Raw genomic sequence first — 14,012 nt, 5'->3', positions numbered from 1 at the left:
AGACGTAAAACTGACTGGTCTGTAATTGCCAGGGATTTCCCTATGCCCCTTCTTGAAAAGAGAAACAACATTCATGTCCCTCCAATTCTCCAGTACGACTCCCGTGTAGAGTGAGTAAGCAAAGCGGCTTAGCAACCTCCTTTCTCGCTTCCCGGAGCACCCTAGGATAAATCTGGTTTGGCCCTGGGGACTTATCAATCATAATGTTTGCCAAAATTTTCCACATATCAACTTCATCAATCTTGATCTGTTCAAACTTGTTTCCCAGCTCTTCAAAGTTCTCATTCACAGCAAGGTCCCTTTCCTTAGTGTAAACCGAAGCAAAAAACTCATTTAGGGTTCCCCTATCTGCTCAGACTCCACGCACAAGTTCCCTATGCTATCCCTGATCAGCCCTACCTTCTCCCTGATCATTGTCTTATTCCTCACGTATGAGTAAAATGCCTTTGGATTCTCCCTAATCCTTCCTGCCAAGCCTTTTTCATGCCCCCTCCAGGCTCTTCTCGGTCCATTTCTGAGCTCCTTTCTAGGAAACCTGTAACCCTCTAAAGCTGTGCTAGATCCTTGCTTCCTCCACCTTACGTAAGCTGCCTTCTTTCTTTTGACGAGAAGCTCCTCTGTTCTTGTCATCCAGTGCTCCTTAATCTTACCCATTCTTGCCTGTCTCAGAGGAACAAATTTCTGCATCACTTGCAACAATTGCTCCTTAAACTGTCTCCACATATCTGTTGTGCCCTTTCTGTGGAACAATTGCTCCTAATCTGTACTTCCCAACTCCTGTCTGATAGTGTCATAATTTCCTTTTCCCCAATTAAATATCTTCCCTTGGTAACTGCTCCTTTCCCTCTCCAAGGCTACGGTAAATGTGAGGCAGTTGTGGTTACTGTCACCAAAGTATTCTCCCAACGTGAGATCTGACATGTGTCCTGGCTCATTGCTGAGCACCAAATCCCAAAATGGCCTCTTCCCTTGGCAGTCTGTCTACTTACTGAGTAAGGAAACCCTCCTGAACACACCTGACAAAAATGGCTCCATCGAAACCATCTGTACTAAGGGGGTTCCAGTCAATATTGGGAAAGTTGAAGTCACCCAAAATAACAACCCTGCTACATTTGCATTTTCCCAAAATCAGCCGGCCTATGAATTCTTCAATCTCCCCACAGCTATTAGGGATTCTGTAAAAAAAAACCCAGTGAGGTGGCTGCTCCCTTGCTGTTCCTAACTCCCACCCATACTGACTCAGTAGACAAACCTTCCTCAACAACCTTCGTTTCTGTAGCTGTGATGCATTCTCTGACGAGCAATGCTACACCCCCTCCTCTTTTCCCATCCTCCCTGTTCTTTTTAAATGTTATAAACCCTAGAACATCTTGCAACCATTCCAGCGCCTGTGAAACCCATGTCTCCATTATGGCCACAACATCATAGTCCCAAGGACTGATCCATGCTCTAAGTTAATCACTCTTATTTCTGACACTCCATGCGGTAAAGCAGACACACTTTAACCGATCCCTTTGTTCCATCACATAGTGAATCTATTAGGAAGGTTATTTATATCCTGTCACTTTTCCATATCTAACTACCCCCCTCTCAATATGTAGCTCTGATTCCCACCCCTCTGTCAAACTAGTTTAAACCCTTCCGAACCACACGAGCAAATCTCCCACCCAGGACAGGTGCAACCCATCCTTCATGTACAGTCCCACTTTCCCCACAAGGCTTCCCAATGGTCTAGGTATCTGACGCCCTCCCTTCTGCACCAGCTGCGCAGCCACATGTTAAGCTGCACTTGCTGCCTGTTCCTTATTTCACTATCTCGTGGCACTGGTAGCAAACCTGAGAACATTACTCTGCTTGTCCTGCTCTCCAGCTTCCAACCTAGCTCTCTGTAGTCACTTTTAAGATCTTCAATCCCTTTCCTGGCTATATCATTGGTACAAATATGCATCATGATTTCTGGCTGCTCACTCTCCTCTTTCTGATTCCTGTAAACCCGATCAATGAAATCCCGGACCCTGGCACCCGGGAGGAAACATACCTTCTGGGAGTCCTGTTCCTGACCACAAAATCTCCTGTCAATCCGTCTAACTATTGAGTCCCCTACCACTAGCGGTTTTCTATTCTCCCCCCTTCCGTTCTGAGCCTCAGTGCCAGAGACCTGGTAAGTATGGCTTTCCCCTGGTAGGCCGTCCCCACCAGCAGTTTCCAAAATGGTATACTTCTTGCTGAGGGGAATGGCCACAGGGGATCCCTGCATTGTTTTCTGCTTGGGAATATAATGCAGATATGACTTGTTTGTTCAGGTGTAATGCTCTGGCTAACACTCTACACTCAACCAACATCAATTTCTCTGCTCACTCATTGATTTTTCTGGCTATGAAGCATTTGAGGGACATCATGAGAACACAATGAACTCTATCCAGATTGATGATTCTCCTTTTTCTTAAATCAAGCACTTTCTCTGCCATTATAGAATCATAGAACCGGACTGTGGAAGCAAGCCATTTGGCCCATCAAGTCCACATTGACCCTCAGAATAGCATCCTACTCAGACCCAGCTCCCCTCCCCCATCCCTGTAACCCCATATTTCCCATGGTTATTGCATTTAACCCAACATTCCAGGATACTATGGGCAACTTAACATGACCAATCCACTTAACCTGCACAACTTTGGCCAATTAGTCTTAAAGGCTTTCTGCCCATGTTTGAGCATATTCTGAAGTTAAACAGCAATCTTTTTATTCACTTCTAAACATTTGTTAGCAAGGACTTACAAACTTTTCATGTGAGTACTCACAGAAGAATCAGAATATGGAAAGATCCTTGTATTTTGCATTTTCAGATGTTCTACAAACATTTCAAACAAAAATCAATATAGGGGTATTTCTGTAGAAGTGCTGCTTAAAGGATCAGTAGATAATTTGTTCAGAGGTTTGACTCCCAGATCCAAGATGGCAGTAGTCTGAGTGGTCTGCTGTGCTGGGCTCTGTGCCATACCTCCTGGCAAGGTGGCCTTTAACCCCGCCCACCCCCCCGCCCCCCTCCACCGCCTTACCAACCACCCCCAGGAGAAAAGCATACTAATTTAAACTTGCTGACCATTTGGAGCTGCTGAAATTGTGTGTGTTAGCTTTTAGGCCAGGATGAAATTGAATAAAGGAAAGGGCCTAAAGGAACACAGCAGACAGGGAATTCCCCTACTGTACTGGGGTTGCGTGCAGTCAGCGCTCAAACTGCCCAAGGTGGCCCCTTTGGATCCAACAGGACAGCAGCATTTACTCTCGGAGTTTGCCAAATTCCAAGAATGGATTCAAGCAACAGTACAGCCACAATCTGCCATGCTGAATAAACATGAGCAAGAAATCCAGCTGCTGGATCGAAGATTGGAGGTAGTGAAGGAGAAGGTTGTGGCTTCGGACACCGTGGTGGAGGTCTCAGGAGGAAGGAACCGAACGTTTGGGTCCTTCAGGAACAAGTCAACGACCAGGAAAATAAAAATAAAAGGAAAAACTTATGGCTTGTGGGTCTTCCAGAACGCGAGGAAGGGGAGGACCTCGTCGGCTTCTTGCGGGATGGCTCCTGAAGTTCCTGGGGCTGGAGTTGGAGTCGGGCCTGATAAGAGTGGAGCAGGCCCACCAGATTGCAATGCACAGGTCCGGGCCAGACCCATGCCCCTGCGTGGTCCTAGTGCAGCTTCTGCATTGTAAAGAAAAACAATTAATAGTTGAGTCCCAGATTTCACCTTGTGTATTTCTGATGAAGTCTCTTGATATGTTCATTGTCTTCCTATATGAACCGTTTCCATTTTTGGTCAGTGTCAATACAGTGATTCCCAAAGAAGGAGGGGACATTTTCAACAGATATGTTTAACTAAGTCCCAAAGCAATTTCATTGTCCTTCTGGCAATCATCTCCCGGTCTCAAGTTTGTGTGGAGCTCTGGGGGAGTCAGATATCAGGCATATCTGATGTCCAGCTAGTGGAACTAACATTCTCCGCACCTTCTCTGTAGCTGTAATGTTATATTCTGCATTCTGTTCTATTACCCTGACGTAATTACATATAGTATGATTTGCCAGGATAGCATGCAAAACAATACTTTTCACTGTATCGCATTATATATGACAATAATCCAATCAAATCAAATTGAACTGGTTTTGAGTGATGACTGGGAAAGTTGGCTTGTGAGAGAACACTTTGGTTAGATAATCATTCTTGACACCAGATGTGGCGAATCTTAAAAAGGCAGCATTGGTTGTACCTTCTATGATTTAAGGGTCGTCTGATACAGATCCAAGTCTTTAAAGTATAGAAGGGTGCAGGGTTCATGGCAGCATAGTAAGCACCCAGCCTTGTCTCATGGTTGAGATCCCAGTCTTCAAACATGTTCTTCCTTAGTCTAAGCTGGTATATTGGAAGCAAAGAGGAACTCCATCCATCTACAGCAGATCCCAAGATATGGAAAATGGTCCATATTTATGTGATCCATTCCACATGAAATCGTTGATCCCTGAATCAGCTGGGGATGGCGATTCCATTCAATAAAGGAACCTTCAGAATTTAGTTTTTATACATTTATGGGATCTGGGCACTACCAACTGGATTGGCATTTATTGCCCATTCCTAGTTGTCCTTGAGAAAGTAGTGGCGAGCTGCCTTATTGAACCTTCAATGTATTGTAAGTAGCCACACAAAGCCATTAGGGAGGAAATTCCAGGATTTTGAACCAGTGACACTGAAGGAACAGCTAAGCAATTAATTTCCTGGTGTTGCAAAGGTTCAGCTGCTTGAGTGCTTGTTCTTGCTACACATTTAAAGATGCATGACTCTAGAGTATTAGCCAAGTTCTTTTCAAAATAAACCCACCTGGATTTTTTTTTTGCACATCAAATTCCGTTTAATTACTGAGCTATAGTTAAGTAAACTTCATCGTATTTGCTTACATTTTGGTCTGTCAATCAACTGCGTGGATGTGAGCTAACCACCTCAGCCTCCAAACTGAGAAATACAAAGAAAGAAAAATATGTGTCCCATCAAATTTAAATGGACAGGCCACAAATGTCGACGGCTTGGACTATTTAGCTAAAAGGATCACATCTGGAGTAAGATTCAAAAATACAGCTGCACTTGCTTGACCATAATTAAATATTCTAATCATCTTCAAATGTATTTATTCTCTTAAAAATTTTTCTCCTTCACTCTTAATCTCTCACAATTCACGATTCCCGTTGCAATATCCAATAGTCATTTGATGACCACTGTGCTCAAGAGTGGCTAATGAATGGCAGAAATCTACATTACTACCACACTTGAGCCTAATCTCACCCAGGACTGGCCGCAGAGGTCAGAGATAAAGATTGAGAGAGTGTAGCCTACATTCAAGATTAGCGAAAAGAACATGTAACAGGTCTACCTGTTCTTTGCAAATTACGATTTGAAGGAGTCGGTGTTGGACATGGATGGACAAAGTTAAAAATCACACAACACCAGGTTATAATCCAATAGGTTTAATTGGAAGCACTACTCCTTCGTCAGAGTTAAGCCTCACATCTTTAATTAGATTAGATTACTTACAGTGTGGAAACAGGCCCTTTGGCCCAACAAGTCCACACCGACCCTCCGAAGAGCAACCCACCCAGACCCATTCCTCTACATTTACCCCTTCACCTAACACTATGAGCAATTTAGCATGGCCAATTCACCTAACCTGCACATCTTTGGATTGTGGGAGGAAACCCAAGCAGACACAGGGAGAATGTGCAAACTCCACACAGGAGGCGGGAATTGAACTAAGGTCTGCTGGCACTGTGAGGCAGCTGTGCTAACCACTGTGCCACCGTGCATTGTCTAAGCTGAGATAGCACATTTGTTAGAAAACCTGAAGTTGGCTTCAGAATGTCACTTAAAAGAAATTCTGGGATTTATATAAAAAACTGAAACAAGCAAACCCATTCTAAAAGATGAAAGACTGAATCCAGGTTTATCATTTCAGCTGAATGACACTGTAATCTTTTGCTATAAATTTTGTGTCTTATGATCTTATGCTCCACAACCACTTGATGAAGAAGCAGCACTCTGAAAGCTAGTGCCTCCAAATAAACCTTTTGGACTATAACCTGGCATTGTGTGATTTTTAACCTTACAAGTTCAGTGTATACTTTAGGTGGGGCTGCAGAATATTCAGCATCATCGGCGCCTCCTCAGGTACTGAAGTAGTTAATGTCCATATGTAGTCTGGACAACTATGTGGTTGATAACTGATGAATGGGAGGTTATATTTATATCACATAAGTGCAATGCAAATCCATCTCCAACAAAAGAGAATTTAATCATAGTCCCTCTACAGTCAATGAATGACATTACCATCGCTGAATACCCCATTGTCAACATCCTGTGGACAAGGAGAAAGTGAGGACTGTAGATGCTGGAGATTAGAGTCAAGAGAGTGGTTCTAGAAAAGCACAGCAGGTCAGGCAGCATCTGAGGAGCAGGAGATGCTGCCTGATATGCTGTGCTTATCCAGTGCCACATTTTTTGATCCAGTGGACTACCATTGACCAGAAACTGAAGGGCACCAGCCACATAAATACCGTGGTTACAAGAGCAGGTCAGAGGCTAGAAAATCCCCCATGAGTGACTCAACTCCTGTCTCCACAAATCCTGTCCATCATCTACAGCACATGAGTCTGGAGGGCAATGGAATATTCTCCACTTCCCTGAATGAGTGCAGCTCCAACAACAGTAAAGAAGCTTAGCACAGTCCAGGTTATTTACCAACTGATTTCCAAGAGCAGAATAACAGCTAATAGTGGATAGACCTTTCTGAGACGAGTACAGGTTGATTAGCATGATTGGTACGCCACGCAAATTACAGTGGAAAACCATTTAAGATAATTAGTCAGTCTTGAAGTATGATGCAATGTCATGTGGTGTAGGCTACATGTATTAATGCTGAAAATGTGTTGCTGGAAAAGCGCAGCAGGTCAGGCAGCATCCAAGGAACAGGAGAATCGACGTTTCGGGCAGAAGCCCTTCTTCAGGAATGAGGAAAGTGTGTCCAGCAGGCTAAGATAAAAGGTAGGGAGGAGGGACTTGGGGGAGGGGCGTTGGAAATGCAATAGGTGGAAGGAGGTCAACGTGAGGGTGATAGGCTGGAGTGGGGTGGGGGCGGAGAGGTCAGGAAGAAGATTGCAAGTTAGGAAGGCGGTGTTTGACCCCACTCCGGCCTATTACCCTCATCCTGACCTCCATCCACCTATCGCATTCCCAACGCCCCTCCCCCAAGTCCCTCCTCCCTACCTTTTATCTTAGTCTGCTGGACACACTTTCCTCATTCCTGAAGAAGGGCTTCTGCCCGAAACATCGATTCTCCTGTTCCTTGGATGCTGCCTGACCTACTGTGCTTTTCCAGCAACACATTTTCAGCTCTGATCTCCAGCATCTGCAGTCCTCACTTTCTCCTCCTACATGTATTAATGCACAGGAACCATATTCTATGAAGGCAAAAGGAATTTGTATGCATGTGCCTTTCTCATGAAAACAAAAGGAGGTCATGGAGACTGCCAACCACTGCTGAATTTCTATGATAGCACCCTGACCAACCAGTCTACCTGCATGGTCTGAGAATTAAAATCGATAATGGTGGCCCAAATAATCAGCATCATCTTCTCATACTGTGTTTAGTAGAATTAGCATCCCTTTATTCAAAGCTCTTACTTGTGTTCTAGTTCTGATGAGCACAAGAAGAAAAAATTAACATGTTCAATACACCTGATAAATAGATGTTTCATGGAAGAGAATTCCACATTTTCCCTTCCTTCCACCTATAAAAGGAAATCCAGAAGATGGTTAACTCATGTTCTGGGAAAGTTTCTTGTTAAACACCACTTGGAGAAAGCACTGAAGGTTATTGAGCATAGAATATACTCAGAGTGTGGCCTTCAATACCTATCACCATGAGTGACTTGGCAGCACCACTACTGATCAAGCTGGTTGGCTGATAGATTGGGTCTGTGGTAAGTATTGAGGGAACCAACAAAAGGAACAAAACATATCTGACCTCATCCTCATCAATCTACATGTCGCTGATGCATCTGTCCATGACAGTAATGGTAACAGCATTGACCTCACAGCCTTACAGAGATAATATCTTGACTTCACATTGAAGATATCCTCCACTGTGTTGTGTGCTACTTTCACTATGTTAAACTAAAATCACTTTGAATAGATATAGCAACTCAAGACATGGCATCCATGCAGGGCTGTGGCCATCAGCATCAGCAGAACTGTATTAAAACACAATCTGCATCCTCATGGCCTGGCATATACCCCATTCTAGCATTACTATTGAATCAAGGGACCAACACTAGTTCATTGAACAGTGCAGGAAGACATGTCAGGAGCAGCACCAGGCACACTTACAAATGAAGGATCAACCTGGTGAAGCTACAAAATATGACCATTTGTGTGTTAAGTCAATTAAGAAGCAATGATAGACAGCACTAAGCGATTTCATATCTAACGGATCAGATCTAAGCTCTGCTGTTCTTTCACATCCAGTCACGAATGGTGGTGGCCAATTAAAGAACTCACTTGAGGAGGTGAATCCATGCATACTCTCATCTTCAATGATGGGGCAGCCCAGCACATCAGCACAAATGATAATGCTGAAGCATTTACAACAATCTTCAGCCTGAAGTGCTGAATGCAAGATTAATCTCAGCCTCCTCTAGAGGACCCCAAAGATGCCAGCCTTCAGCCAATCAAGTCATGTCATGTGATAACAAGAAACGCTTCGAGATACTGCAAAAGCTATAGGTCCAAACATACTTCTGGTCCAGAACTTGCCATTCCCTAGCCAAGCTGTTCCAGTACAGTTTAATATGGAGATTGACGTCTACCCAACAATCTGGAAAACTGCCGTGCACACAACTAGCCAGACAAATCCAATCTAGCCAATTACTGTTCTATCATTCTATTCTTAATCATCAGTAAAGTGATGGAAGGGATCATCAACAGGTCTATCAAGCAGCTCTTTTATAGCAATAACCAGCTTACTGATGGCAAGTTTGGGTTCCATACCTGACCTTATTACAGCTTTGATTCAAACAGGAACAAAACAGCTGAATTCCAGGGGTGAGGTGAGAGTGATAGTCCTTGATATCAAGACTGCATTTGATTGAGTGCAGCATCAAGGAGCCTGAACAAAATTAAAGTCAATGGGAATTGGGGGCAAACTGTCCACTGGCTGGGTTCATACCTGGCACATAGGAAGACAGTTGTTGTTGTGGCTTTAAGAGGTATATTTTGTCCTGGTTTCTTTTAAGAGAGAGATTGGACAAGAGGTAGAAAGCTGTCTGTGGTAAAATAAACAGCTCGTGAGGCCTTGGGATGTTTTAAAGTTGGAACAATAGAAGCAGCCTGGATGGGTGTGGCCAGGTCTCACAGACCAGGGTTTTTTTTAGCATTTAAATTCAGCAGAAGTTTCTGGAGTCTTGAAGAAGTAGAAGCTATTTTTCCCCTCTCGCCATTGCAGATAGAAATTTCTCTTCCTACTGTAGGCGTTGAATGTGAGAAAACCTGTTTTATGAATTTGCCTTTTTGTCCATGTGTTTATGAGTTGTTACTATATTGGAACAGTTAATTAGTCATAGTTACTGTATTCATTATTCAGTTACATTTTCCAATACAGTTAAGTTATTCTAAGTTCTTCTTTCTTTTGTTTTACATTTACTATAGTGTTGAATAAATGATGTTTTTCTTAACATTGAGTGGTTTTTCCAATTGAATTGCATCTGGAACACAGCACGTTACATTTGCCTTTAGAATAAGAAAAGGAAAATATATGGGGAAAAAGTTAGGATCTAGGCTACCTTCATAAAATCTTTTAAGGGGGGTTCTGGTCTGGTCCATAATAGAGGTCAGTCATCTCACTCTAGGACATCTCTGCAGGAGTTTCTCAGGGAAATTTCCTACACCCTGGAAAAATCCGAGGAAATTTACCTCGGATGCCTGATAATATTGGTTTCACAGCATAGCTAGGTTCACATCTTATAAAAGGTGCACGAATAAAGATGGGGTGAAGCCATTCAGCCCATCAAGCTCAATGATGTGAAATTGGAGGTGCCAGCATTTTACTTACATATATTCAAGCCTATAGGCAGAGCAATTCACTGGTGGGATTGTCAATAACCTGAAAATACCTGACCAGTTGGTCATTAATCAATAAAATGTGAATGCTGGCATATGTGGAAACTTCAAATGCTATGATTTTTGACAGGTAAGCTCTGAAACTGAAAGTTTGTTTAGACTGCAATGTTAAGCAATTATACTCTGTACCAACCTTGCAATTAAAGTGTAAATGAAGCCGGAAATCTGTGTCAGAGCCTGAGGTAACACAGCGAGAGCAGAACGAGACTTGGTCTCTTTGAGAGATTCAGTGCAATGATGGCAATGCTAGTTTTTTTATTCTTAGCCAGAGTTTAGGATATTTGAGTGAGGTATTTAATACAGTTATACTGTAGGTGCAGGAGCTGACTGGCGACCTCTGGGGGAAGGGGAATGGCTCTGAGAGACTCCAGCCGGCAGCGGCCGGGTTCCGATAAGGGTGCTAGCCCCTTGGGTAAGGGGAGACGGGTGCGCCTGAACTTGCAGAACGAGAAGGAGGAGCTGCAGGAGCTCAATGACCGGTTTGCCATTTACATCGGGCGGAACCACTGCCGGGAGGATGAGGAGGCGGCGCAGCTGGCCAGGCTCAGAGAGCAGCAGGAGGCAGACAGCTCCTGTCACCGCAGCATCCGCGCCCGCTTGGAGTCTGAGCTGAGCGAAGCCCGGAGCCGGCTGTTCCGCACGGCCAAAGACAACGCTCGGCTGGAGATAGAGGTAACCCGGCTCTCTGAGGAGCTCCGCGACCAGCGGGAGAGGTGAGGCTCGCACCGCACCGCAGAAAACACTCCCTCCCCCACCCCCCCAACCCTCACCCCCCCCTCCCCCCAACCCTCACCCCCCCTCCCCCCAACCCTCACCCCCCACCCCCACCAACCCTCTTCCCCCACCCCCACCCCCTCAACCCTCTCCCCCACCCCCTCAACCCTCACCCCTCACCCCCACCAACCCTCTCCCTCACCCCCCTCAACCCTCTCCCTCACCCCCCCACTCTCCCTTACCGCCACCCTCCCTTCCTCTCCCTCCCCCCCCCCCCCCATTCCCCCCCCATTCCATCTTAGGACAAGCCTCAGTGCGTTGCCTGGAGGCCCACTGAAGGCCTTACTTCGTAGGGTGATGAGAAGTCTGAAAATGAACCTTTCAATTCAGCAAGCAAACCTATATCCAGATCTCTGTATTGCAAATATATACTTTATTCCTAAATTTATCTGTATTCCTAAGTTATTTATAAGTACAAATTTCCAACAATTGCATCCAAATTTTGCAACTGGAATGGCTCGCTTAGGTCACTTTAGCGGACAGTTAAACGTCAACCACTTTGTTATGGGTTTCTCAGCACATAGGATGGAATGGCAGAATTCCTTCCCTAAAGGACTGGATAAGTTGACAATGATTGATTGATAGTTGTAATGGTCACCAAGCAAGCCTTAATGCCAGATCTATTGATTGTATTTACAGTCCACCAGGAAACATGCTGCTATTGGATTAGCTGGGGCATCAGGATATCTAGTCTATAGAGATTAACCACTGAATTCTGATTATAAGTGGTACAGGCTTGATATAAATTGGCAATGTATCTGGAGAGGTGAAAGTGAGGACTGTAGATACTGGAGATCAGAGTCCAGAGTGTGTTGCTGGCAAAACACAGCACGTCGGGCACCATCCAACCAGCAGGAGAATCGACATTTTGGGTAAAAGCCCTTCAGGCTGATGAAGGGCTTTTGCCCAAAATGCAGATTTTCCTGCTCCTTCAATTCTGCCTGACCTGCTATGCTTTTCCAGCACCACACTCTCGCATTTATCTGGAGAACCTAATTAGTTGTTGCTACTATCAGAAGTGGCATCTCAGGGTGCTGTGTGGCACAGTAGTAGTGTCCCTAGCCTTGGACTGGGAGGCCCAGGTTCAAATCCACTTGTTTCAGAGATGTGTAGTAATATCTCCAAACACGTTGGTTAGAAAAGTAGGTTAAGCTTTTTTTAAAAAAAAAAGTGGATCTGCACTCACGCCTCAAAACTACAGAGAAAGAAACAGCAACCTCTCACAGTTCGTCTGTAGCTGAACTGTTGGTTCAAAGGAACAACAAAAACTGTTCAATTATACGTACTAATCATTTAGTTTACTTGCTAAATTTCAGATGAAATTACCTATGGTTACTATAGCCAATTGACATGCAGAAAATGAATGCTAAATATCAACAGGTTCACAGACAATGGTTTTGTGTAAAGATTCTCTGTAGAAAGTGTCTCCAAGTCAAGAATATTCTGTTTTAGTTTGGATTGTTTCCTTAATGTTTGGTAGATTTTTTGATGAAGTAACATCAATCCTTGAAGCCATTTATCTCCATATTAAATTGACCTTTAAGAGTTTCCTCTCATTGAACCGCTGTTTGTGCTCAAAGAATATCAGCAAGTCTGTTGTTTGTGCACATTTGGATTACAGTAGATGACACATTCTCTCCCTAATGGCATTCTGGGTCAACTCTCAGTCGGTGGGCAGCAGCGGTTCAAAAGGCAGTTCACCAAACCCCCCCACCTTCTCAAGGACAGCTAGGGATGGGCAATAAAATGCTGGCCCAGCTAATGACTCCCACATCCCGCAAATGAATTTTAAAAATGCTTTGTCATGTTTTTATTTTGTTAAAATAACATTAAATTTGAATTAATGTATTTGATATCAATTTGGAGTTATTATTGTTGGTTATAGCTAAGAACTAGTTAGAAGATATTTGTTGTACTTTACTTGAAAATTCTTTGTGATCTTTTATCACAAAGGCATGACAATATAATAGTCAATTTGAATGGGCCTATTAAATTGTTTTAGAACTAGTATAAAACATCTTTTCAAGTCAGCCTCTTTCTTGATCCCTTCAAGATGGTCCATTACATGCCATGCAGAGATTATGGTAATGTCTGTAACCTTTATTTCTGTAGCTCTTGGTAAGGATGTGGAAAGGCCAGAAGTCAATTATTTCATGCTGGATAGGATGTCTACCTGCCCTCCTTCTGGGAAACTATCATTCCTTTTTGAACAAATGGCTATGTTCAGTACTTGTGGGGATTAGTTGCTAATTTTGACAAATATCTCCTCTGCCATTGTTTAGGTCATAACCACGTTATGCTGGTATGCTCAGTTGATTGCACAGTTCGTTAGCTGGATACTTTAGAGTGAGAAACTAGAATTTTCTTAACCAGTGCTGAATTAACAGGTGTGAACATTGAGTCATGAAGTAGCTGTCCCTTGCCCTGGGTGTAGATTGAGAGAAATTTGGGAGAATTAGCAAGCAGGAGTTTCCTGCTTTTGAAAGCACAATGGCCCATTTTCCAACAGAATTGAATGGTGAGACAAGATTCTTTTGTGTGTGTTTGGCGAGAGGTATATTTGCATCTTGCCTCGTTGCAATTTTCTATCCTTCCAATTGCCAGACAGAAAATAGATGGTGACAATTCCTGACCTGTAAGTCCGAGCTGGTGACTCCAGCACATGGCTTGCTCCCTTTGGACTTCCATCAGTAAATAACATCTCAGGTCATGCTCCGCGTGCAACAGCCTTCCATATAGCCTCATTCAACAGAACCTTCAGGAGCCGCCTCAGCAACATAAGGGTGATAACTACCCTCCATCTGACATGCCCAAAGCAAATAATACCAACCATTAAAGATGACACTGGTGCCAGGAGCCCTGAGGGGTTCCAGCTGTGGGCAGAGCTTCTGCCAATGTTGAGTGGGAGACTATATTAAACAAGGTTCCACAAGGAAGCAGGGAGCATACTTAATGAGTTTGGGAAGATAGTGTAACAAAACTCAAGAATACTCACAGAAGGAAACTGTCCATGATACTTGCCAAACAACT

General features: G+C 43.8%; 1 protein-coding gene across 2 annotated transcripts in view; it reads left to right on the top strand.

Annotated features, from left to right (window-relative positions):
- The first annotated feature begins 10,420 nt into the window (after positions 1-10,420).
- The window catches only part of LOC140468764 (lamin-B3-like), a 47,747-nt gene continuing 44,155 nt past the window's right edge, over positions 10,421-14,012 (top strand). For both annotated transcript variants that reach the window (XM_072564787.1, XM_072564788.1), the window contains exon 1: positions 10,421-10,921. In XM_072564787.1, the coding sequence (XP_072420888.1) occupies positions 10,560-10,921 (362 nt within the window). In that variant the 5' untranslated portion in view covers positions 10,421-10,559. The remainder of the gene's footprint in view (positions 10,922-14,012) is intronic.

This window comes from Chiloscyllium punctatum, chromosome 48 (genome assembly GCF_047496795.1).
Source record: "Chiloscyllium punctatum isolate Juve2018m chromosome 48, sChiPun1.3, whole genome shotgun sequence".
In the NCBI taxonomy this organism is placed as follows: Eukaryota; Metazoa; Chordata; class Chondrichthyes; order Orectolobiformes; family Hemiscylliidae; genus Chiloscyllium; species Chiloscyllium punctatum.
This window is presented reverse-complemented; position numbering and strand designations above follow the sequence as displayed.